At 38.9% G+C, this 26644-nt stretch overlaps 1 protein-coding gene across 2 annotated transcripts in view; it reads right to left on the reverse strand.

Annotated features, from left to right (window-relative positions):
• LOC126175325 (E3 ubiquitin-protein ligase MARCHF6) overlaps positions 1-25885 on the reverse strand; it is a 47533-nt gene extending 21648 nt beyond the window's left edge. For both annotated transcript variants that reach the window (XM_049922041.1, XM_049922040.1), the window contains exons 1-5: positions 25602-25885; positions 25036-25448; positions 19802-20158; positions 8911-9477; positions 4633-4908 (exon numbers count right to left, since the gene is read on the reverse strand). In XM_049922041.1, the coding sequence (XP_049777998.1) occupies positions 4633-4908; positions 8911-9477; positions 19802-20158; positions 25036-25416 (1581 nt within the window). In that variant the 5' untranslated portion in view covers positions 25417-25448; positions 25602-25885. The remainder of the gene's footprint in view (positions 1-4632; positions 4909-8910; positions 9478-19801; positions 20159-25035; positions 25449-25601) is intronic.
• Between the last annotated feature and the right edge of the window lie 759 nt (positions 25886-26644).

Here is a 26644-nt window from a genome sequence, read left to right on the forward strand (position 1 = left end):
CTCTACTAAACATGAACAGTGCTCTTCAAGGCCCTGTGATGATGGCAGTTTTTGCTATGAACTGTGGTACCTGCTGGTGGGGTACTTACTCCATGCAATCACATCCCGGCTCAGAAAAGTGATGCATGCCACAGAACAGTGTCTTCCATGACAATGAGAGTGACATGACACGAGAAACAAAAAGACAATGAGAGCGACATTGCACGAGAAACAAAGATCTGATTCTATCCATCAGATCAGTAGTGAACTATCATGTATGAAACAATGTTACACAGAGTGCATGTAATGTTATTGCTGATGTACGAATTCACATTCTAATGAAGTGTTATCTCTTTCTATTTGAAGGAGCAATATAAATGGATTTAACCCAAAATACTTTCAATTAACTGACAAAGTTAAGAAAATATAACAGTTTTAAGATTTCCAGTGAAGTTAACTAAGCGGTTACTAAAGATATTGGGAGGCAGCAGTTAAAAACTGAAAAGTAACAGCAATTATAATTTAAACACAATATATGCCAACATGGTAACACTTCACTCAAACATGACCGGAAAGCTAGCAAAATTTTGTCTTAATTGTGTTCTTAGTGACAACTCAGCACACAAGTTCAATCCTTTGTGGCTATTTTACTACGCAAACAACAGTTTTACAACTTTTCTAATGTTAATTCTTTTGCCCCTACTATTCTCAGTAACAGTGCTACTGATATCTTCAAGGCATACAGAGAGTTGAAATTTTCACTAATAGACTCCAAACCTACAGGCACCTACAATTTCTCATTTCCTCCAAATCATTCTTCCTTCCTCATGCAGCACTTTAGATGTACCTCTCTTAACATTTCATTTAATTCAAAATTAGCCTCTGCAGTGTGCCTACGTTTTTCATCTTGGTGAAACGTGTGGACAGGACACACAAAGTTACCAACCCCCCCCCCCCCCCACCCCCCACCCCACACAAACCAGCTGCAAAAGAACACCCCAGTTATTAAAGTTGGCACAAAATAATTTGGTCTGTATCTGTGGTAGAGGAGGGGGCACCAGGGGTGGTGGGGTCTCTAGCCCGAAAGAGCAGTACACAGTACAGGAGATGGATTTTGACAGCTCAAGCTTTCACTCAAATGCACATCTCAAGAAACTTATAAGCTACATCTAGCAAGTCGGCTAATGATTGAATTAATGGGTTATGTCTGTATGACCAATAATTCAGCAAATATATCAACAATGGAAAATACGGGATGGAATGCAACAATATTGTGAAAAAGAAAGTTTCTACTCACTATATGGTGGAGATGCTGAAGCAATTATTTTTCCACACTCCACCTATGAAGTACTCTTTACCTTGCACATTATAGTGACTGGTTCAGTTACAGTTGTAAAACCTGATTTTGTGCCAATCAGTTCATCAATGTATAAGTTGGCAAAGTGGCATTGAACAGAAACACTTGCACCAGCCTGCCTAACCATCCCAGGCAGGTCTCCTAACCAATAATGTCGTATGGTCTTTTCATTTCTTTACTGCCATTCCTGAGAGCAGTATACTGGGATTAATGTATATGCACAAAGAGGTGTGGCCTCAGCTGCTTGAGACTGCAGTCATGTGTGTGTGTGTGTGAGTTGTTTTTATGAGTGTGTGCGTGGGGGGGGGGGGGGGGGAAGGGGGGGGGGGGGTCTAATTTCGATGAAGGCCTTACTGGCTGAAACCTATATTTGTGACAGTCTGTCTGTAGAGCCTATCTGTGACTCAGCACCGGGGAGGGGTCTAATTTCGATGAAGGCCTTACTGGCTGAAACCTATATTTGTGACAGTCTGTCTGTAGAGCCTATCTGTGACTCAGCACCTCGCTATATGGTGAGTAGCAACTTTCCTTTTCACAATATTGTTACAATTCCACAAATAAAGATGTTCAAAGAGAACATTTTCTCATTTGACACTAAAAAAATTTGTCACATACAAAAATGCTCGACCAATTCAAAACAAATCTGACCACCTATGGCCAGAAGAGAATCTCAAAACAAAAAAGTGCTAAAAATGTGGCATAGAAGACAACATTTTTATTACAATACTGACATTGTAAAATAATGAACATGGGTTGCATGGAAATTGTGTCTCATAACAAACTGTTTGATAGTAATGCCAAAAAATTAAATTTTCTTCTCCTTTTTCTGCCTCTTTCGAGAGTAGGGGAGCCTGCAGCTATGTTTTCCTCCCCCTCCTTCGTTCTGTTTACTGTGCAACTGGAATAGCCAGCAGTTCCTGCAACCTTCTTGAACACAGTTTTAATAAGATTTTTGCTGCCTCTTACAAATAATCAAACGTGTCTGATCATGAATGACTCTTCTTGCAACAACGGTGCACAAGGACAGTGGTGCCATGCCGTGCAGCGAAGAACTAGCAATGAGAACACTCCAAGTGCACAGGTTGGCAAGAGAGAAGCAACGAGGGATTTGTCCTAATACGAACTCCACTCGCGGCCCCTCCATACATGTGTTATGTCACTGTGCAGTATCAAGATAGATGACCTGACCTGCACAATCAGCCAGCACATGCCATTCCACTCCTATCATAGACATATCCTACTCCTTCAGAGGCAGGGCATCTTTCGAAAGCAATTATGTCTTCCATCAACTATACTGTAACTTTTACACAATGTTGCATGTGGATGTGACCACCAACCAACCATCATCTAAATTGCCACTGCCAAACAATGGCCAAGAGCAAATTTCACCACCCAATGTGAGAGCATGCCACTGAGCACAACACACTCAACTGCAATGCCTGCTTCACAACCCATGCTATCTGGATCCTTCCCCACCCCTACACCAGTTTCGCAATTGCATAGCTGGAAAATGTCCTTTGAACAGCCTTCAATCCTATAAACCATCAGGACATGATCTCGGCAAGCCCTTCCCGTGCCCAACTTCATCCCTGTCCCCAAGTCTTCCACTCCCTTTCATACTCCACTCTAACTCAACATCCTAGTCATTATTCTGCACCCACTACGTTTTCTCCACAGACTCTGTGACTCCGTGCCTAATTCCCGGACCCTCTCCTCCACTTCATCATGTGTCACATGTAACTTCTCCTGCCTTTGGCGGGGTAAGCTCAGTGGTGCCACATTCTTACAGTTGCTTTGCTACATCCCCATACATGCTATCCACCCCTACCCTTCATCGCCCCCCTCCCCCCACCTTTCTTCTTGTGCTTCGCAGTCTTTCAACCAAACAAGCATGCACTTCAGTCATGCAGTATTGCCTGGGCAATGAAGCAATTGTGTTTATCTTATTTTTTTGTTGGCCTGTTAGGCACAATGAAGGATATCGTCTGAAACATTAGTGATGATTTCTATCATTTTTATTGCTTGTGAACCACTCAATTCATCAACTGCGTAATGAATGGTCCCATCATTTTGCAAATTAATGGAAAATTCACTCATATCAAACATGTAAGCAATTATTTTACCCACACTCCACCTATAAAGTACCCTTTACCCTGCACCTTATAGTGACTGGTTCACTTAAATTGTAAAACCTAATTTTGTACCAATCACTTCATCAATGTGTAAGTTGGCAAAGTGCAGTCAAACAGAAACAATTATACCAGCCTGCCAAACCACCCCAGGTACGTCTCCTAACCAATAATGTTATATGGTCTTTTTATTTCTTTACTGCCATTCCCGAGAGTAGTATACTGGGATTAATGTGTATGCTCAAAGAAGTGCAGCACAGCTCAATTCATCCGGATGCTTTATGAAATTCTGTCTCTATTATAACTCTGTTTTGTAATCCTGAGCACTCCTCAGTTCCTTAAACCTTAGAAGTGGCTGACATTTGAGTGTTTAAAATTAACATTTACTTTACATCTACAGCTCTAAATTCCAGTCAACTTTTCATACATCTGTTGTTTCCAATAAACCATTAAATGCTCCAAAAACATATTACACTTCCTGTCCAAGCCAGTAATTTCCAACTTCCAAAGTCATTGAACTAATTACACTGCACTATCAGCTTTCTGCATTTCTTGTTCTTTGATGATCCCATACAAATACCTCTCTTGCTGTCTCTTCACACATTTTTGCAAGACTGGTTTGGTATGTAATCAACAGGCCAACTTAGAAAGGTTCTATTACATCCATGGGCTACCTGTTGATACACAACCATTTCAACAAACAGTTACAGCTACAGAGGAAGCCTGTTTTTTTTTTGTTTTTTCACTAAACATAATTCTTACTCAGCATGTCATATGCAACATCCATGCAATCAGGTTACTCTCCAACAAAAAGGAATAAAGGTCTGGATTTAATGGACTGTTGACATCAAGATCATGCAATTCAGAACAGTCAAATAATCAGTCAAGAAGTTGAGGAGGAAAATAATCAAGAATTTGTCTCTGGGAACCATTCCATTTGAGATTTAAAACTTGCTCCCACCTAGAAGAAGTCAATTATCTTGTTTAATATTGTCATTTGAATGTCAATGCAGTGCTAGCATGTGCCACTAAAATTCTCTCTCATAAACAAATATTACAGTCACACTAAAAACAATGTATTTATATTTTTCTCAATGTACACATCTGTAACAAATGAAAAGTCCTTTTTAACAAGTGAAAAAAAGAAACAAATATATATGTTCATACCTGTATTGGGCTGAAATCTGGATCATTCAGATTTCTTAAAAACCATAACACTCCAGGTCGCAGAACCTCCCTCAGCAAAAGAATAAAGGAGGCGAAGTAATACACATACACCATTCCTACAAGCCAATGTATAAACATGGATGTCCCAGGTGCCATTTGGAAGCTGGTTTCTCTGTCTCGCAAAGTGGCGTCAAACATTGATAACGAACAAATATCGAGCCACCATCCACATATTAGAGGGAGAACCCCAATCTCTACAACGGACAACAACGAGACCTGTAGCAAAATGAATCACAATAGATTATTCCTATCAAACCGTAACGCAAAAATGTATTAAAAAAAACAGAAAGGAATGGACAGAGGCAAAGAAAAGTAAATTTTAATTGAATTCGTGCAGTGGATAAAAAATGTAAGGAACAGCTCATATCAACTAAAAATAAATTAGCTACAATCAATAATTGCTCTGGCAATATAGCTTAAAGCATACATGGATTACTACGATACTTCAGCATAGGGTTAAAACCATAAAAACTGTTGTAAATGTGACTAGGTAACAATGAGACTGCAACATCATGTGCATTAATGGAAAACAACCTATCTGCTATCAAAAATTGGAAAATGCATCTCTTAAGGATGCTATGCCCAGTAAATACATTATTTCTGTGTCAACATTCACATTTACATTTGTGAAGTATCTATACAAATGGATAGTCTAAGATGATGATTCAGCTCTGGTCATTTTCATCAACTGTTATAAATCTAGAGTGTGGCCACATCTCACACTTGTGTAGAACCTGATGAAAAGAAGAAATGTTCAATTCATCTGCCCTACACAAAAATTAGCAAAGTATCATCATATGTTACAAGAGAATATGAGTTACACTACTCAAGAAAGTTCACAAATTAAGCTCCACTGTGGGCTCAAAATAAACAACAGAAGATATAGAAAAGAAAAGGAACTGACAGTCTCAACAATTTAAGAAACTATTGTTTAAACAAGTTACCAAAGAGTAGCACAATATAATAATGGTCTTGGCTCCAATGGCAAAGCTGTGATCTCTGCGTGTCTGCCTCACAAATATTAAATATTTATTAAAGTAGAGAGCAAAGGGTATAGATCTGCTTTCTGATTAGGAATACTTGTGAAAACATTCATCAGGGAGCGGGACACACATGAGCAATGTGCGAAGGGCACTGAAGCAAGTAACAGTGTGGTAATCAGAATAGTTATTTGGCATGTACTACCACCAATTTTCCCTTTTAATAATTCATTTTGAAGAAGAGTCTTACATTTAATTTTCACTGTACTCTATTTTACTAGCACTTCATGGCACAAAGAAGCTCAAAGCTTTGTCTCTAAATTCTACTCCTATCACACAGAATGATAACTAAACAGTGTTCTAGTGTGTGTGTCTCTCTCTTTTTGAGTAAGCAATGTGATAGCAATGATAAAATTCAAATGCATGGTGAGCAATAACTAAATTAACATCTCTGTAGTTGGCTACAGTCGCAGTCTGATGTATCTACCATCGTTCCATCAATGTTGTGAATCCAGTGTGATGGTCATTAGTCTGAAACCTACAATACACTCACTCAATAATTGCAAGTTATGTGATTCCTTGAGTGCTTAGAGGAAGGAATGAAGGAAGGAAGGAATGAAGGAAGGTAGGTAGGTAGGTAGGAAGGAAGGAAGGAATGCAAGAAAGAAGAGACAGGCTAAGACAAGTCTGACTTAAGACTGAGAACGGGCCAGTCCTGTATGTGCATGCAGATGGGTGCGATATTACTGCAGAACACACAAAAGTTATTTGTATACACTGATTCATCTCTGTTAAATTGCACAAATGCTTAAATACATAGTTTGGAAGCAAAACTGTGTGAAATGTAAACAATTACCCAGATTCATTTTCCACCAGTTCTAGTCACTAATTTGTATGGTTTAATATGATTTGTTGTGACTGCCACTACAGAACTGAAATTCAACTTGCACTCAGTTTTTTCAATCAGACTTTTTTAGCTGAAATACTGACACCAGCAAGTCTTGCGTAGTTACGCAATTTCATTTTGGGCAGATGTGTTCACAAAATTAGATTATGAATATGTAATTACCATTTAGGTTGTTCCAGTGTCTATTCTACATGACTGATTGCTAAAGTTGGCAATGCAAATTTTCTGATGTGTAACGGAAGCCACAATAAGCATTTAATTAAAAGTTTGAATGCTGAACTCCTGGCCATTAAAACTGCACCATTTAACAATCATAAAATTGGCATGAACTACACTATAGATTTGGGTATGCAAATAATTAGCATTTCAGTCCATCCACACAATGTAGGTTGGAGTAACAAATTCTACATTAAGCATATAAGGCCAGATTATGCAGTGGATTTGTCATCCAGATTTTGTTGGCAAGATCATATTACACCTTGTGTAACACGGAGAAATGGTCACCTGCAGGTGTTGGAATCCAACAGTGCCAGGATCATGGTCTATTGAGAAAGCAGTTTATTGTTCTACAATTTTGTTGCTTCCACTGGATGGGATCCTGTAACTGTCATCTGAATATGGAATCAATGGGTTCAGGAGGGCAGGATCTCAGCACCCACACTATTAGCACTTAATGCAATAGACATATTGTTCGCTTGGCTCTGCCTCTATATAGTGTACCTTGATGACACAGCAAGAGAGAGAGGCACACCAACAGACATGGCCCCAATGACAACATAGTATGCAGAAGAGTGGCACCGCAGCATTTCTTCAGATGATTCCTATTTTCTGTATACAACAACATGATGGACATTTGCATACATGGAGGCTCCAAGGGGGACTAACATTGCCAGAGGCCACTAACTGACACATGGGTCCAACATCTGGCACGATGAAACAGTGCTATGGGTACAGAAGATGACCTCTGGTTCATATGGCTGTTAGTTCGGGCAGCATGCACTGCGTTTCAGATGTTTTAAGACTAAAGGCAGTGGTGTATCTTAGAGATCTTTGTGACTTTATCTTTGAACAAAATAACACAAGACCACATGTTGCCTTTGCTGTCCTGATCTTCTTTGATAAAGAGAGTATTTGAATGTTGCCCAGGCCAGCATGTTGTCCAGGTATCTGACTCACTGAAAAGATCTGGTTATGGCTTGCTGATGGACTGGCATATCACCACTAACCAGCCAATACAATTGATGAACTCCAGCATAGAGTTGTAGTAGCACGGAAAGATGAACCTATGCCTACCAACCAAGCTTATTTCGACTTGATACTTACAGTTTGATCCCTTAGGAATTCACACGACTTGATACCTAGCAAGATTAGAGCCATTATCGCTGACAGAGGTGGCAGGATTGTGTACTAAATTTTGCACCCTTTACACCCACATATCGCCTTTAAATATGATAATGCACTCTTCCAGCTGTACTGCATAAAGTTTAGTCACCTGCTACCCTTCCTGTCAAACCAGAGAGGAGGTCTTCAGTTCTTACATTAACAAAATGCAGATTCTTACAGGTATACTCCTTAGTGTCAGAGTATGAGAAAAAGTTAATAATCCAGAAGTTATGCCTGGGCTTTTCAACTGATCTTCCTGTGTGCCATAACTCAATTCCCCGAGTTTGAAATATGAGAAAAAGCAAAAAGTCATGATCATATTTTCTAAGCCACAAAAAACAACAATGATAAAAGTTTATGTGCCTGAATATTAAAATTGTTTTATTCTTCAATGCATTTTCCATTCAATTGCATATAGTTCTGAGATCCCCAAAATTTGTTTTCTGATGCCAACAGAGGCGCCAAAATTCATGTCACGAACCCTTTCCCTCCCCCTGAGATACTTCACAAGTCCCAATAGGTGGTAATCAGGAGTTAAAGCTGGATTATAGGGAGGAAGCACAGGGATTTTCCAACCACATTTTATAAATAGTCCATAATCAATGGCCATGATATCTAACAGCACACTTTAAGACACCTCAATCTGTCACCACTATTTCACCAGTTCTGTCTCTCTTATGAAAGAATTACATGATTTTTGTCTACATATAGCTGTTTTCCCTAATCAGTGTGTTCATTTGTTGCTAGTTCTTGTCCACCATTACAATCCTCTCCCTTAGTTATAAATAGTTATAGGCACTGATCAAACCATTTATCACTTATTCAGGATGCACACTATCATCGCATAATGATAACGTATCACGGAAAACAATGATGCTTCTATGGCAACTCATTCATCTACTGCTGCTAGCAGCCTAATTTCTAATAAAATATAGAGTAGTCACATACCTTAACAACAACATAACAGAGACCAAGAATTCTCTTTGAACGCCTCAATCCCAGAAGAGATGCTATAGTGCGCAGCACAACAAGTCCCAGGCCTATCATGACATACCCACATAGTGTTGTTACAAGTCCTTCAAAACGTGATGCCGTAGCATGTTGCTGTAGACCAAATCCCATAACTGCAAAATGTCCTATGTGATACGGGCAAAATGCAAATACCAGTATGAAGAGAGTGTTGAGAGAGACAACCCAGAAAACGTGTTCCAGAAATGCAAGTGACCCGTCAAAGCCCAAAAGCTTCTCCCATGTGAGCTCTTCTGCTGCACGATCCCATTCAATAGGATTCCAGTTGCCTTCATCAGCTCCCTGATTAGCACCCTGCTCGTCCCCTTCAGCGCCCCCATTTTCTAAAACATCTGCTGGAGCTTCAAGTTCTGCACCAGCCACTGGTGGTGGAGGGACACCACCACCAAGGAAAGCTCCAAGTTCTGCACCAGCTACTGGTGGTGGAGGTACACCCCCACCCCCACCACCACCAAGAAAAGCTCCTATTACCATGGGAAGTGCTTCCTGTGAAACAAACAAAAATAATGGACTGTTTTTAGAGCATCATGACACTATTTTATCAATAAACATTTTGCTTGAAGAAATTTTTTCTGCAAAACTTAAAGCTTTAAGAAAGATGTCAAAACTTTCATTTTTAATTTTCAAATGTTCCTATTCACAAATGGTCTAAAAAATAATGAACACAAATACAAAATTGGTTACCCATATCAGTCTTCGTGACTACATCATCGTCATCTTAAAATTTCATAATAGTGGCATTCTTAAGGGAAAAAAAAAGACCATGTCATCACAAAACCACAAACAGCTCAACAACTCTGGAATCTGACACTTCAACTGACCTTTTTAACAAAACATCACATGCCATTTTAAAATGAAACATTTATTTAAAACATCACAAAAGTAAAACAATCCTAGAAGAATACATCAAAACCATCAAGCATGTAAATCTAGTAGGTTTGGAAAATGGGGCCAACTGAATTTCACAGTACCAACCAACCAACAATCCTTTAAAGAATGCAGAGGTCTACTTGCGTACTCTGTTGTCATTCATTACTGATAAAGAACTAAACATAAAATTACATCTCCAGCCATAAACAACACATCACACTGACAATACCCAACCCGAAAACTAATCTACTGCAAAAAAAGTGCTGACATCAAAATAACTCGTTAACAAACTGCCACGAATTCTTCTAATATTAATCTCACAAACTGCACTCAAGAAGCCCAATGAATCACTAACAGGACTCTTGGACCATTTAGAGACAAACATTCCATACTTGAGCACACCACTGCATACTCCAACACAGTGTCTGCAAACACAATCCATTTCAAATTCCCTGCACCCTTGTGATATCATACAACACAGTTACATCCAGGATTAAAGCAGATGGGTGGTACTGTGAAATTCAGTTGGCCCCATTTTCCAAACCTACTAGATTCACATGCATAAAGCCATGATAATGACATCTGATACAGAGTTATAATCATTTGCAAAAAACAGCAGGAGCAATGTATCAGCAGACAGACACTCCAGTCAAAAATTTTACTGATAACTCTTGAAAGACAAAGGTCTTTGACTCTCGGCCCAGTAAACAATTTTAACCTGCCATAAATGTCTAAACTTGTATGTAAAGAAAGTATCCAAAATTTTATCAAGTTTAATGATGGAAAATCCAGGATGGAATAATGACAGCATTATGAAAAGGATAGATTCCTACTCAATACACAGTGGAGACCGTGAGTAGGAAAAAAATAACGGAGGGGGGGGGGGGGGCTGCTAAAAAGTTAAGCTTGGCAAAAACACTCTTCTGCATTCATTAGACAACACACACACACACACACACACACACACACAGGTGCGCATGCACAAATATAACTCACACTCATATGACCACTGTCCCTGAAAGTCGAGGCAACTCTGCGAGCAGCTGTGACTGATGGGATAAGCAATCTGGGTGGTGGGGGAAAGGAGGAGGCTGGGACTGAGAGGGACAGTGATAGTAGGTTGGAGGTGGGGGATTACAAAGTGCTGCTCATGGGAGTGTCCAGGGAAGAGGCAGAAAACAAAAGAAATAATAATAATAAAACAAAACTGATAGGAACAGGGAATGTACTAGATGGACAAGGACGACTAACGAGGGTTGAAGCCAGTAGGGTTACGGGGACATACAATTTACTGCAAGGAGGGTTCCCACCTGCAAAGTTCAGAAAAGCTAGTGTTGGTAGGAACGATCAAGATGGCCCAGGCTGTTAAGCAGTCACCGAAATGAAGAACATTATGTTGGGCAGCGGGCTCAGCAACTGCGTGGTCCACGTGTTTCTTGGCCACAGTTTGTCATTGACCATTCATGCAAATAGACAGCTTGTTGGTTGTCATGTTCACGTAAAACACACCACAGTGGTTGTAGACCACATGATTAGTTTCACAGGCACCCCTGCTATTGATGGACTATGTAATGCTTGTGATCACTCTGGGGTAGGTGGCAGCAGGAGGATGTATGGGACAGGTCTTGCATTAGCCATAAGACTAGGGGTTGAGAGCCAGGGTTGTGTAGGGATGGACGAGGATATCATGCAGGTTCAATGGACGATGGAGTACACTGTGGGAGGGTGGGAAGGATAGTGGGGAGGACATCCTTCATTTCAGGAGATGACATGAGGTATTTGAAGCTATGGTGGAGAATGTGATTCAGTTGTTCAAATCCTGGGTGATAACGAGTCACGAGGGGAACACTCCTCTGTGGCCGGACAGTGGGATCTTGGGACGTGGTGGAAGGTTTGAAAGATAAGGCACAAGACATCTGTTTCCAGACAACGTTGGAGTTGGGTTGGGTTATTTGGGGGAAGAGACGAAACAGCGAGGTCATCGGTCTCATCGGATTAGGGAAGGACGGGGAAGGAAGTCGGCCGTATCCTTTGAAAGGAACCATTCCGGCATTTGTCTGGAGCGATTTAGGGAAATCACGGAAAACCTAAATCAGGATGGCCGGACGCGGGATTGAACCGTCGCCCTCCCGAATACAACTCCAGTGTGCTAACCACTGCGCCACCTCGCTCGGTACAATGTTGGAAGATTAATTACAAACTGTGAAGGCCTCAGTGAGGCCCATGATTTATTTCCTCCTCTTCAGTACAGATGCGATAGCCACAGGTGGCTAGGCTATGTGGAAGGGACTCCTTGGATATGGAATGGGTAGCAGCTGTTGAAGTGGAGGTACTCCTGGTGGCTAGTGGGCTTGGTATGGACAGAGCTACTAATATAGCTACCTTTGAGGTAGAGGTCAACATCAACGAAAAAAGGCTTGTTGGATTGAGGAGGGCCAGGTGAAATGCATGCGGAAGCTGTTGCAGTTCTGCAGGAATGTGGATAAGGTGTCCTAACCCTCGGTCTGGATTGTGAAGATGTCACCAATGAATTTGAACCAGGTGAGGGGTTTGGGATTCTGGGTGGTTAGGAAAGGATTCCTCTAGATGGCAAATGGATAGGTTGGCATAGGATAGTGTCATGCGGGTGCCCATTGCCATATCCCAGATTTGTTTGAGGTGACACCGGAATCCATAGGGTGCTGGGAAAGGTAGTGTTCAATAGTGAGTGAGTGAGTGAGGGAGGGAGGGAGTGCGTTATTGGGGATGTGTGAACAAACATTTCCTAGCATGCATAGTGGTGCACAAGATATGATGTGCAGAGTGCACTAGACTCTGTAGAATATACATGTTCCGTGTTTGTTGATGGGCAATGTAATATATTTGCATAGCCCAATGTATTAATGCGTGTTGTGCAAATAAAGCAAAAGCCTATTTTGTCCCTTAAATAGTTGTTACTTGTCATTTAGCTGTGTTAATCTGAATAAACTACAACAGGTTAAGGGCCCAGCTACTGAATTAAAGTGAAATGGGATGTCGTAAACGGTAAATTGGAACCTATGGAATCAAGTTTTGCTACTAAGGATCAGAAGGTGAAATCAAAACTAATCCTTTTGATTGATCCAGTGAATTATTTCACACAGAAAAGGCTACACAGCAAAGGAGGTATGGGACAAATTGAAAAACGTATTTGAAGATGGTGGTTTAACCACAAAAGTAGGATTACTTCATGAGCTGATAACCACAAGACTGAATAAGTGTAAAAGCATAGATGAATATGTGAATAAAATAATTTCAATTCCCAATCATCTATGGAATATTGGTTTTGAAATTGCAGATGAATGGACTGGAAGTTTATTGTTAGCTGGACTACCAGAGAAATATTCACCAATGATTATGGATTTGGGAAATTCGGGAATACCATTACATGAAGAAGAAGAAGCCAATAAGATGTTTCAGATGCCAGATAATTGGACATATTGCTTCACAGTGCAACGAAAAGTTAAGTATTAATTCTAGTAGTCCTGAGAGAAAGACTACCCATAAAGGTGAGGCATTTTCTGTTTTTTACTCTTTCAATGAAGCAAGTGACGATCATGCAGAATGCTTCCTAGATTCAGGAGCATCTGTGCACATTACCAAAGCCCCGTCAGGTTTGCATGATGTTCAGTCAAGGACTGACAGTGAAATTTCCACAACTGACGGATCTAAGTTAAGGTGTGAACTCGCAGGAAAAGGGGATCTTAAATTTGCTTGTGAATGGGGAAAAGGAAATTGTTACTTCTCATGATGTACATTATGTAAAGAATATTGAAACTAATTTGTTGTCAGTAAGCGAAAGAGTAAAGAAGGGTAACAAAATTATCTTCGATATAGAGGGAGCCAAGTGATAGACTTGTGGTGATATTGTAGCTACTGCAAGTAATGTAAGGGGTATTTATAAAGTGAATACATCTCAAAATACTGCCGAAACAGAAAATCACTCTGTTGATGCTGCAAAAGGTTTCTTGTGGCATAGGAGACTTGGACATTTGAATAGGAAAAGTATGACTTTACTGAAGAATATGGCAACTGGAATGGAAAATTATGGAATGAATAATGTCCAACGTGAGGTGTGTTTTGCAGAAGAAGCAGGCTTGACTGCCATTTAAACAAGTCAGAGCAGATCTACCGAAGTCTTGCAACTCATACACTCAGATCTCTGTGGACCTATGGAGAACAAATCCTTAGGAGCTGGCTTCTATTTCCTGACATTCATCGATACTTTTTCTAGATACATGTATGTTTATTTTATAAGTAGCAAGGATCAAGTGAATGAGGTGTTTTTTGTTTATTGCAAAATGGTCGAAAGACAGACTGGGAAGAAAATTAAAATTATTGGATCAGACAATGGATCAGAATATGTAAACAGATGGTTTAAGTAACAGTTGAATGAAATGGGTATTAGGCATCAAACTACCATTCTCTACAGTCTTCCTCAGAATGGAGTTGCAGAACGAGCCAACAGAACCATTGTAGAAAAGGAAAGAAGTATGTTAAGCGATGCTAAGCTATGTAAGTGTTTTTGGACAGAGGATGTGTCAACAGCAGTGTATTTAATTAACAGATCACCAACAAAAGCTGTGAGACACATGACACCTTATAAAGCATGGACTGGGAAGAAACCAGATCTAAAGTACTTAAAAGTCTTTGGATGTGAACCATGGTTCAGATTCCAAAACAATTAAGAGGAAAATGGGATGCAATCTCAAAAAAATATTTTTGTTGGCTACCTTGAGGATTCAAAAGGTTACAGATTTTATAATCCTGTGAATAAGAAGATAATAAGTAGTACAGATGTAGTATTTTTAGATGATTATAGAGCTAAAATAAAGGAAAGTAGTCAAAATGATACAGTGATGCAACAAAGCATAATGTGTGAAAGCGCTGGAACAGAGATGGAAACTGAAACAGAGGAAGACAAGAAAAAAAAAGAGGAAGCTGATGGGCTACCCAAGAATCAAACTGAGGAAGAAGATTCAATAGAGGAAGTCTGTTCAAGGTGGTCATCACGTATAGCAAAACCAAAAGAATATCCAGAATATGAAATGTATGCTGCCTAAACAATCAACAATGAGCCAATCACAGTTGATGAAGCTTTAACAAGATCAAATGCTCAAGATTGGAAAAATGGCTATCGAAAAGGAGCTGCAATCTTTTGTGGATAATGTACAGTAAAACTTCGTTAACACGAATCTGAAGGGACCAAAAAATCAGGAGTTTGTGTTAAGTGAAAAACACAGATTTTAGTAAGTATACATGTACAGCAGTACACTAATGTGTAATACACTACACTATCAATCATGTTATTGAAGACTTATAACACTATAAAGTGACTGTAAAATCCAAGTACTCACAAATTATGTAAGTTACTTTCTTGGAAAAAATTCGGTCATAGTTCGCTGACGTTCATTGGAATGATAATATTTTGTAATTTCACAACCAATTTTAATGATAGCATCCGTAAACCTAGCAGTGATGTCAGATGTTGAAGTGAACCGTTCTAAACAGTCCAAGGCTGTAAACATCTCCTGACGGGTAGGCAGAATGGTATCTTTATTCTCTTTCTCTTCACTTTCTTCTGATTGCCCTTCTTGCACCTCGTTAACAGCTTTTGGCACATCCGATTCCACAGAAGCATATCCGGCAACATCATCGTCTACAAAAATGAATTCTTCGAAACTAATCCCAGGGTTTGCAACGTCCTGCAGAACTGTCCATTCAGCAGGTGACATGGCACCTTCTAACTCGTGGACATCTTCAGTGTTGCTATGTCTCCAAGCTCTGTTAAAGCACTTCGATATATGATGTGGCGAGTTCCAGGCTGCTGCGATGGCTTTTATTGTGTCAAGCAGATTCCAATTTGGGGTTGCACTATTGTTTTCAGCAGCACAAATTGCAGCTCTTACAAGTCGCTTACGATAAGCTCTCTTTATGAGAGAGATTATGTCTTGGTCCAAAGGCTGAAGGCGGCTTGTGGCGTTGGGTGGAAAAAACTGAACCTTTATGTTGGATAGGTTTAAATCATGAACGTTATGGGCAGCACATCTGTCCAATATAAGAAGAACATGTCTATTTTGAGCAACCATTCGACTGTCGGACCGAAGAAGCCACTTGCAAAATGATGTGCCATCGCTCCAAGCTTTCTTGTGGTGAGAGTATATGCAAAGTAAAGTGTCCATATTTATGTTTTTAGAACAACTTGGTATCTCGGGTTTACCAATATTCCAGGGATGAAACTTCTCACTGCCGTCAGTGTTACAGCACAGAACAACAGTCACACATTGTTTGCTTCATGCTCCACCATGACACTTATCACTTTTTATCCTCAGGGTGTGATTTGGAAAAAAGATTGTGGAAAAAATCCAGTTTCATCCATGTTAAACACATCACATGAGGCATACTTTTCCCTCAATTGGTTTAATTCATGCAACGAGCTGTTCGCACTTTCTTCATCAACTTTATTTGCTTCACCACAAATTTGTACAGATGAAATTGAATGTCTGTTTTGGAACCGATACAACCAACAAGCAGAACAATGGAAGTCTGCGATGCCCATATCTTTAGCAATACCATTTGCTTTTGACTGAATCACAGGGCCAGTTAAAGGTATGTTAGATGCACACATATGATTGAACCATTCTAGCAGTAACGCATCGATGTCTTCATACTTGGCGGTACGAAGTCGTTTGGATTTGTTTCCAGAGCCTGATGCCGCAGCATTAATAATTTTTTCTCAATTCTTAATAATAGTAGATAAAGTAGATTTAGGTATTCCAAACTGATCTGCAATTGCTGTTTTCTTGGTACCATGGTCCACTTCATCTAGAATCTTAAGCTTTAACTGTACATTTAGAGAGGTCTGTTTCCTCTTTGCCATTTTCGCGTGCTACGGTACTGGTTGTAACTGTAGTTTTTATTCAGTATTCCAACTCGATACGGCTACAACTAACAGGACACCTGTCAAATCTGGCACCGAGTACATTCCTAAATGCTGCTGCACACATTATTGAATATCTTACAATGTACAGCATACGCTGATTGTTGAGGTGATAATCACGGCTACCGACCTACAATACGTTAAAAACAAGTCAACAACAAGTATAATTAGCTTTGTAGCTACATTTCCTACATTCATTTCGGGAAAAAAAAAAAAAAAATATCTAATAATAATTATGCTTCAGAATACTCTGTCGGAAGTTTGTGTTACAGTGAAATTTAATTATGCTAGGAACTGAAACAGAGTTCGTAAATCACCTTAACCGAAATTCGTGTTAACCAATAAAACATACCATAAGAACTAATGTATTCCTGGCGGGACCAACATTTTTTATGCGTTAACCATGAGTTCGTCTTGTGCGAGTTCACGCTAACGATGTTATACGATATATGAATGGGTTGAGAACGCATGCTGTTACAGTGTGATTACCTATAAATACCACATTAATGCAATAAATGCTCAAAATGCTGTCCGTCAACCTCAGTGCATTTGGCAATATGTGTAACGACATTCCTCTCAAAAGCGAGTAGTTCGCCTTCCGTAATGTTCACACATGCATTGATAATGCGCTGACGCATATTGTCAGGCGTTGTCGGTGGATCACAATTGCAAATATCCTTCAACTTTCCCGACAGAAAGAAATCTGGGGACGTCAGATCCGGTGAACGTGCGGGCCATGGTATGGTGCTTCGACGACCAATCCACCTGTCATGAAATATGCTATTCAATACTGCTTCAACCACACGCGAGCTTTGTGCCGGACATCCCTCATGTTGGAAGTACATCGCCATTCTGTTACGCAGTGAAACATCTTGTAGTAACATCAGTAGAACATTATGTAGGAAATGAGCATACATTGTGCCATTTAGATTGCCTTTGATAAAATGGGGGCTGTTATAACCAGGAATAACACAATAACCTCTTCAGTCTGGTTTATTAAATCACAAATCACTTTTAACAATTATGTTAGCCAAGCGGCTACCCAGGCTCACACTCAGAAGTAATGCAGAATTAAAGTTTGGTTATACCAATGTCCGAATGTGCATGGTGGGGTGCACATTCCGTAATTATTCCCAAGTCCAGTGAAGTTCAGTCTCTCCAAGTGAAGTCGCAAGATTTTCCGCCGAGCAGCCAGGTAACCACAAGTGGTGCGGCGAGTAATCCACAAGCAGCTGGAACACAGCATACTGCACTTCCCGATGCGAACTGTCGTTTGCGGTGGCGGCCGGGTTTATATAAGGCTTGCTAGTTAATGGACCCGTCGGCTGGGGTCGCTGTTTTCCAGGGAAAACCAATCGCAATATTTCCTGGCGTAGCCAATTGCTGTGTGCTGACAAACGCACGTGCGCGCGCGAAAGCGGCCAGTGATGGTAGCCGCGAGCCGCCCGGATAAGTGCGGCCAGCGATGTATTTGGCGGCCGCATACTGGAGCGCATTGTTCGGTGTTTGTTAGAAGTGGTGTATACCACAGGGGCCAATTATCCTTCCTCCCATAATGCCGCACCATACATTAACCCGCCAAGGTCGCTGATGTTCCACTTGTCGCAGCCATTGTGGATTTTCCGTTGCCCAATAATGCATATTATGCCCGTTTACGTTACCGTTGCTGATGAATGATGCTTCGCCACTAAATAGAATGTGTGCAAAAAATCTGTCATCGTCATGTAACTTCTCTTGTGCCCAGTGGCAGAACTGTACATGATGTTCAAAGTAGTCGTCATGCAATTCCTGCTGCATAGAAATATGGTATGAGTGCATTCGATGTTGATGTAGCATTCTCAACACCGACGTCTTTGACATTCCTGATTCTCGCGCAATTTGTCTGCTACTGATGTGCGGATTAGCCGCAACAGCAGCTAAAACACCTACTTGGGCATCATCATTTATTGCAGGTTGTGGTTTACGTTTCACATGTGGTTGAACACTTCCTGTTTCCTTAAATAACGTAACTATTCAGCGAACGGTCCGGACACTTGGATGATGTCGTCCAGGATACCGAGCAGCATACATAGCACAGGCCCATAGAGCATTTTGATCACAACAGCCATACATCAACACAATATCGACCTTTTCCGCAATTGGTAAATGATCCATTTTAATACGGGTAATGTATCACGAAGCAAATACCATCCACACTAGTGGAATGTTACGTGATACCATGTACTTATACGTTTGTGACTATTACAGCGCCATCCATCACAAAGCGAAAAAAGTGGTCCAACTAAAACATTCCTATTTCTTTACGCACTACACGAATATGTAATGAAAAAGGGGGCTTCATATTTAAAAAAGCAGTTGGTATCCGTTCACCCTATAGCAGCACCATCTAGCGGGCCAACCATAGCAACCATAGTGCCATCTGGTTTCCCCCTTCAAGCTACATGAATTTCATTCTTTGTAGTTTTTCGTTTGATGCTTATTAAGTGAGATATTTGGCCCAGTCACTATCAATGGACCATCCTGCGTGCGCGCGTGTGTGTGTGTGTGTGTGTGTGTGTGTGTGTGTGTGTGCGCGCGCGCGAGCGAGAGAGACCGCGGAGGCCTTTTGGCTAAAAACTAAACTTGTTTGCAGTCTTTTTGTTGTACCTTTCAGCACCTCAGAATCTCCATTATACGGTGAGTAGCAATCTAATCTTTTCATAACATTGTCATTATTTAAACAAATCTTAATAATCTGTATTGTTATGTTTAGCTATTGCACTTTCCATGCATCATAACTGAAACCTCTCACTATGATATGAAATGAGTCTAAATTTTCTTTCATGAATGTCACACCAAACAACCTTCTCCTTCCACATGCTTTGGACAGCCTACCTGTCGGTTTAGGCAAGCAAATATTAATAATGTTTCTATCACCCTGTAGTCTACGAACATCTACATTAAAACACTTCTTATCACATTCAGTGTTTTAACACACATTACCTGTTCAAGGACATCATTGTTGTCAGGAGGCTGTGGGGGATTAGCAGGTGCAGCTGGTGCATCTGCCACAGCTGGGGGGTTGTTGTCTCTCTCCAGCCAATCTGGACCACCACCATGTAGAACATTATTGTTGTCAGGATGGTGTGGAGGATTAGCAGGTGGGGCTGGTGCATCTGCCAAAGGTTGAGGGTGGTTGTCCCTCTCCAGCCAATCTGGGCCGCCACCATGAAGTATTTGTTCTCTTAGCCACACAAGCCCAATGAATGCAAATAATGTACAGGTCACAACAAAACAACCATGGAAAACATCAGATGCAATATTTTCCGTGGAGAGCATGTCAAGGGGTAAAGTCAGGATCTGCAAAAAAAAAAAAAAAAAAAGGAAATAGCTCTTTCAATACAATGTTTTTAACTGAGTGTCAATGCTTTCATCTATTAATCTGGATCTTATCAAACACTATTATTATCACTTCAATGCAAAAGATTTGCAATTACAGTACACTGAAAATCTGAAAAAAATATGACCTATAAGAAGGACTACGTGTGTTAAACAAGTAAAATCACACATTTCAGTTTTCAACAGAATGTAAACAAGGTTTTAGTAGACAAAACAATGTAGTTCTTTATACTTCCTCCCATTAAAACGTATCACTACTTTAAATTACTTAGTGAATTCTTAATCTTTGTACCTCTCTCTTTTCCTGTAAGTTACCTCACTTGACATTTTGCTTTGATGCCACTCATAATATTTTTGTTTATCTTATTGGCTATTTCATAGTAAATATAACATTTAATTTAGTTCTTGTGGGTAGTAGTTTAGATCGTGTTGTTTACTAGACCTATGTAGGTCTAGTGGAGATAATGATCCACTATGTTTTGGGTTGTGATGTACACTACACTTAGATAAGGACCTTGTTCAATGACTTAATGGTGCCATTTTTATTATTCCGACATCATCTGAAATGAGGGTCATTCCATGTCAAGTCACCCAGGCCTTGACACCAACCATGTCAGATTTTGATGAAACTTGGTACAATTACTTCTTTTATCATCCTGAAAGCACTTGTAAAATTTTTTTGCTCTATCTTTTATAGCTCTTTTTTATAAATTTTTAAAGTATTTAGATTTGGCGTTGTTTCAGCAGTCGGAAATCTTAACTTAAACATGTCCTCACAACTAAAAAAATTTGTATATTAAAGAATAGTATTTTATTAAGTTTATTCGAACTTTCAGTAAGTACTGTTACTTAGTTTACAGTGATTCTTTTCCAATATCGTATAAAAGTAACCAGAACAGTAATCAGACCAAAAGTGAAATCAGTATGTCAGATATTGAAACCTGTAGCCTAGGGTTATTTAAAAAAATCTGACTGTTTCCAAACAACCTACACACCTTCAAAAAAAGTTACAACCGGTATCTGAATTGAGTGAGGAAGAAAAAGATTTGATCCACTTACGATCTGGAATTAATCTGTGTGAATTTAAGAATATATGTTCACACCACAGCTACTGCTTTTTAAATGTTTTTGAAAAGTATCAAAGCACATGTGTAGACCCACTAAAAAAAACACAAAAAGCCCATCAAAAAATCATTGAGAAGTTTAGGCTTGGATCTTTCGAAACAATTACTGACAAAAAATATTAGCATAAAACCTGGACAAAAGCTTTGCTCAACATGCCATAACTTTTGTGAGGAAAAATTAAGAGTTGAAGTCAATGAAAGTGAAACAGATGATGAAGTCACGGTTGAATTGGAATCATTGGAATCCAGAAATGAATCCCTTGTACAAACAAACATTGTTCTTGATAATTTAGGTTTAACACTGATAAAGCTTCATGGCTTGTCAGAACAAAGCAAAGGGTCTTATTTTAAAAGGAAGGTTAGCAGTATTGAAAAGACTGCAAAAATGTGGTTTCAAAAGCATTAAAATATGATGCACCAAGTTCTGATGATGACAAAGAAGATACAAGTGTGGTTGAGAAAGCAAAGGATTTTGATGTAATGATTTATCTTATGAAAGAGAAGATTTAATCTGTTGGGAGGTCTAGAAAAATCCAGATTCTGACCTTGGCTCCAGATTGGTGGAGTCGAAATAAAGTGATGAAAGAATTTAATGTAAGTGAGTACATGGTGTGACAAGCTAGGAAGCTAAAATCTGAAGAGGGTATTTTGCAAACTCCTGGTCCAAAAAAGGTAAAACTCTTTCTGAAAATAAAGTAAGACTTGTAACAGATTTTTTTGAAAAGGATGAAGGTTCCAGAGTGCTACCTGGAACAAAAGACAAAGTAAGTGTTCAAAAAAATGTGTACATGCAAAAAAAAGACTCATTTTGTGTAACTTGAGAGAACTCTATTATTCTTTCAAATGGGAGAATCCCGAGGTAGGAGTAGGATTTTCAAAATTTTGTTTCTTGAGATCTAAATGGTGTATCCTTGCTGGTGCTGCAGGCACACACACTGTATGCGTATGCAGTATCCAGTATCCACCAGAATGTTAAACATTACTGGATGCTGTGAAAATTGAAGAATCTTATAAAGACCTAATTAAGATGCTTGTGTGCAACACGGAAAACCAAAACAGCATGCTACATCATTGCGACAGCTGTCCTGCAAATACTGCACTAACTGAGTACTTAACTGAAAAACTACGTGAAGATTATGATTTAGAAGAAGAAATTGTAATCAGTCAGTGGGTTAACACAGACAGGGCAGAAATGATCAAACAGTCTATCAGTGTTGAAGACTACATTTCTTTATTGGTTAGGTCATTGGAAAAGCTCACCCTGCACTCGTTTATACCAAAATCCCAATCAGCAGCCATTAAAAGATTGAAAGAAGACCCACCACCCAAAACACCAATTATTGTGATGGATTTCAGTGAAAATTGTTCCTTTGTTATACAAAATGAGATCCAAAGTTACCACTGGAATAGAGGTAGTTGTACTCTACACCCAGCTGGAGTTTTTTTAAGAAATGAGGAAAACAATGTTTTTGTTTCCAACCACTGCTTTATTAGTGATGACCAAGAACATGACACTGGTTTTGTTAACTTTGTACAAAAAGAAATTACAAAGTGGCTGTCATTACATCATACTGACATAGACTCAGTTCACTATCTTACAGATGGTTGTGCTGGGCAGTACAAAAATAGAAACAGTTTTAAAAATTTGACTGAACACATGAGAGACTTTAATTTGAAGGCCCAACACTCTTTTTTTGCAACAAGTCATGGGAAGTCAATTTGTGATGGCCTAGGAGGAACTATTAAAAGAATTTTAAGGAAAGCCAGTCTACAGCTTTCAGACAAAGAACAAATAATGACAGCAATCGATGTGTGCAAGTTTTGTGAAAAAAAATATTGACAGCATTCATTTTCACTTTATTGACAAAAAAGAAGCTGATTTGCTATGGTTAAAACTAGAAAAACGGTTTCCAGCAACCCAAACCATTCCTGGAACAAGAAATTTTCATAACTTCAAACCACTTCCAACAAACAACCTTGAAATTAGAAGGACTACAGATAGTGTAAAATCCTCCTTAGTCTTTTCTTTCCATTCTTCTTCTGATTGGGTTCGTGTTGAACCATCCATAAATAGCTATGTGGCTGCAAATTATGATGGTAACTGGTACTTTGGACTGGTAAAAACAACATTCAATGATGAAGAAAATGCAGAAATTCTATTTCTACGTCCTTCAGGACCAGCTGCATCATTTTATTGTCCTGAAAGAGAAGATAATTGCATAGTGCCTTTGGAGCACATAGTCTGTGTAGTAGACACACCTCAATCAAGCGGCACTGGAAGAATGTATTACTTCAAAAAAGACTGTATCAAAAGAACTGAAAGCTCTTGGATGAAGTGGAAAAACGGTTTGATCAGCATTAATGTTTATTAAAAAGACAAAATTACTCAAAAAATTCAATGTTTCAAGCAATCAGTTGGGTTATTCATAAGTGTCGTAAGTACACTATCTTTGTACATAATTCTAATGTAATCTACTATAATTAATAAACATGTTAAAAAAGCCATCATTATTTTTGTTTTATCAAGTAGCCTATATGTTTAAGAGTAAATTAAAACAAATTTGAGCATTCTATCAGGTCTGAGACTCTAGATATTGCAATTCTTATAAAACAAAACATCCGTTAAAAAAATGTATATTTTTTCATAGATAATACTAATATATTTTAATAGTATCATTTTTATCTTCAAATATGTATAATAAATAAACTTGCTGCAAAAATTCATGATGTTATCTAAAAGAGTTTTTAAGATAAGCAATTTTAAAGTTTTGAATACAAATTAAATTTACCATTTCCGAAGGTTTGGAAAACGCAAAACATAAAAACTTTAAAAATTTATTAAAAATCTATAAGAGATACAGCAAAAAAAAATTTGCAGGTGTTGTCAGGATGGTATTAGAACCATTTGAGCCAAATTTCATGAAAATCTAAGTAGGTGGGTGTAAAATTTATTTTTTATTGGGTGATTTGATATGGAATGACCCACAACGTAATCTGTCTTCTTTATACATTCCAGATTTCATAGTACCTGATCAAAACAGCTATTTTTCCAATGCACTCTTATTTTAAAGTTTGTAATATGTTTAATGACATTAATAACAAGAACATTCTTGGTTTTATTAACAGCTTCCCTATAACTCCCACCTGTCATATTTTATTTTTATGGTGTTTTTGTGTACACCATGGGGCTGTCAGCGCAATTCTACATTGTTCACACTAGTCCCACAATTTGTTCAAAATATATTTACATACATATGTTGGCAGAACACACCACTGAACACAGGACCAACAATATACAGCTGCTAGAAGGACACTGTGCTGTAATGAGTGTCACGGACAACTAGATTGTACTAACAGATTTGTTACTGTGAGATGTACACACAACTCTGTGGGACTTAATAAATATTTGAAAACAATACCAAATAAAGGCAGCATTCAAATCAAATTATTGTTAATAACTTTCTGTAATTCCAACCATAGTAACTTCTGCACAGAACAGCTGAAAAGCTGAGTGACTCGATACTGGGCATCTATCACACATCAAATATGAAACAAGTTCTCCTTACCAATTGACCATGATATAAATTTAAATAAGCAAAGCAATATTTCGTTGACAAACTATTAAGTCATATTACTGGAATAAAATGCCTACTTCTTTACTCCACAATTGCACATTGTTACACAATTAGTTTTTCACAATAAATTTGTACTCACCGAGTCGACAGAGCCGGTGAAGAGACATCTGTAGATACGGCACGCTGTAAGAGGCACAACACCTAGCCACGCAACAGCTACCAACGTATAATGTAACCAATATTTGACAGCTGTAGCTATGCTTGTAAGCAAACCGCCAGCTACATCCCGTAAAGGTAAACGCCTGGGCATGTCGGGAGAATAAATAGGTGTGAATGAAAAGCGATGACCGCATAATTCACAGTATTCTTTTCGGCTATAACGCATCCACTGAACTAGGCACTCTTGGTGTATCCATTTTATGCTTCCAGTACAAATGCACGGGTGAAACAAGGGCCGTTCTGGGGAACCCTCCGATCGGCAGACACGGCATATGTCAGCTCCTTGTAAATCTTCCATCATTTTGTACTTTGTAATTCTCAAGCGGGTGTAATCTGTGAAATCAGGTAATAAACAAATATATAACACTTAACCTTCATCACAAGGAAAACAAGATTCCTACTCGCTATAAATACAAATGTATATCAGGGGTACTGAAACTGATCCGACGAAGTTACAGTGTATCACATTAATAAGTAACATCATACCGTCTTCACCGTGCTAAGTTCATAACTATTGTGTCCGTCGTCTTCCTTGAGTTTAATAATATCCTTAGTTAATATGTCACAGTGAACTCGTGTCATTATTTTGAAGTTTCTTCGTAATGACAACAGAATACTCATCAAACACTATTGCCATCATATTCAGAGTACTTGTCATACTCTGAAATTCACTGCCAACAATTTAATTTCGGTCCTAAATTTACGATTATACTGTATCCTTCAACACAACGTAATAAAAATCACATGCAATAAGGCAACACAGTACTGACAACCTGACTTGTTACGGGAAAGATCTAATAAAGATAAACGTTGACTTTCTGAACCACAATAAATACAGTAACAAAAACAGAAATAAGCAATACTTATGAATATAATCGAAGAATTTTATGATATTTATTGTCTTTCGAATCATTCATTCTGGAAGTTTAAATACCAAGGCATAAATAGATGCGTTTTTGAAGAAGAAATGTGTCAGACAGAAATCTTATTGTTCCCATAACAGCTATTCATTTCTTCCGATATTTCTCACTTTTCTAGCAGAAACCCAATTAAATATTTTGTCATACAATATTTTTCTCAAGATTTCCATGGTCACAATTGTTTAGTGTGACTGAGCAGCGTCCGGTCAGATATTAGAAATGATATTACATTCTTGTTATCTTGAAACGGGATTTTTTATGCTAGCTCTTATTTGCCCCTAAGAAAATTTTTATTCTTTAGCCTCCATCATCGACAACATAGGAAGATTCTATGCTCGTATTCATTCCGAACTGCCGAGAAGTCTGTTGTTTTAAATGAGCCAGAATGAGAAAACAGCGCCATAACACCATAATAATAATTCCCAAATCACCTTTATAACATTAAAGTTGTTGATTCCCCATGCAGTCAAGACAGCGAAGAAGGAACTGCCTTAAATCATGAAATTTTAACAAATTTATTGCGTGGCTTTCATTTGCAGCAAGCACAGAAATATTTGTTTTGTAAACAAAACCGCATTTTTCTTGCTTTTAGTATGCCCCAAATACCTG

The sequence above is a fragment of the Schistocerca cancellata genome, chromosome 3 (assembly GCF_023864275.1).
Source record: "Schistocerca cancellata isolate TAMUIC-IGC-003103 chromosome 3, iqSchCanc2.1, whole genome shotgun sequence".
NCBI lineage: Eukaryota > Metazoa > Arthropoda > Insecta > Orthoptera > Acrididae > Schistocerca > Schistocerca cancellata.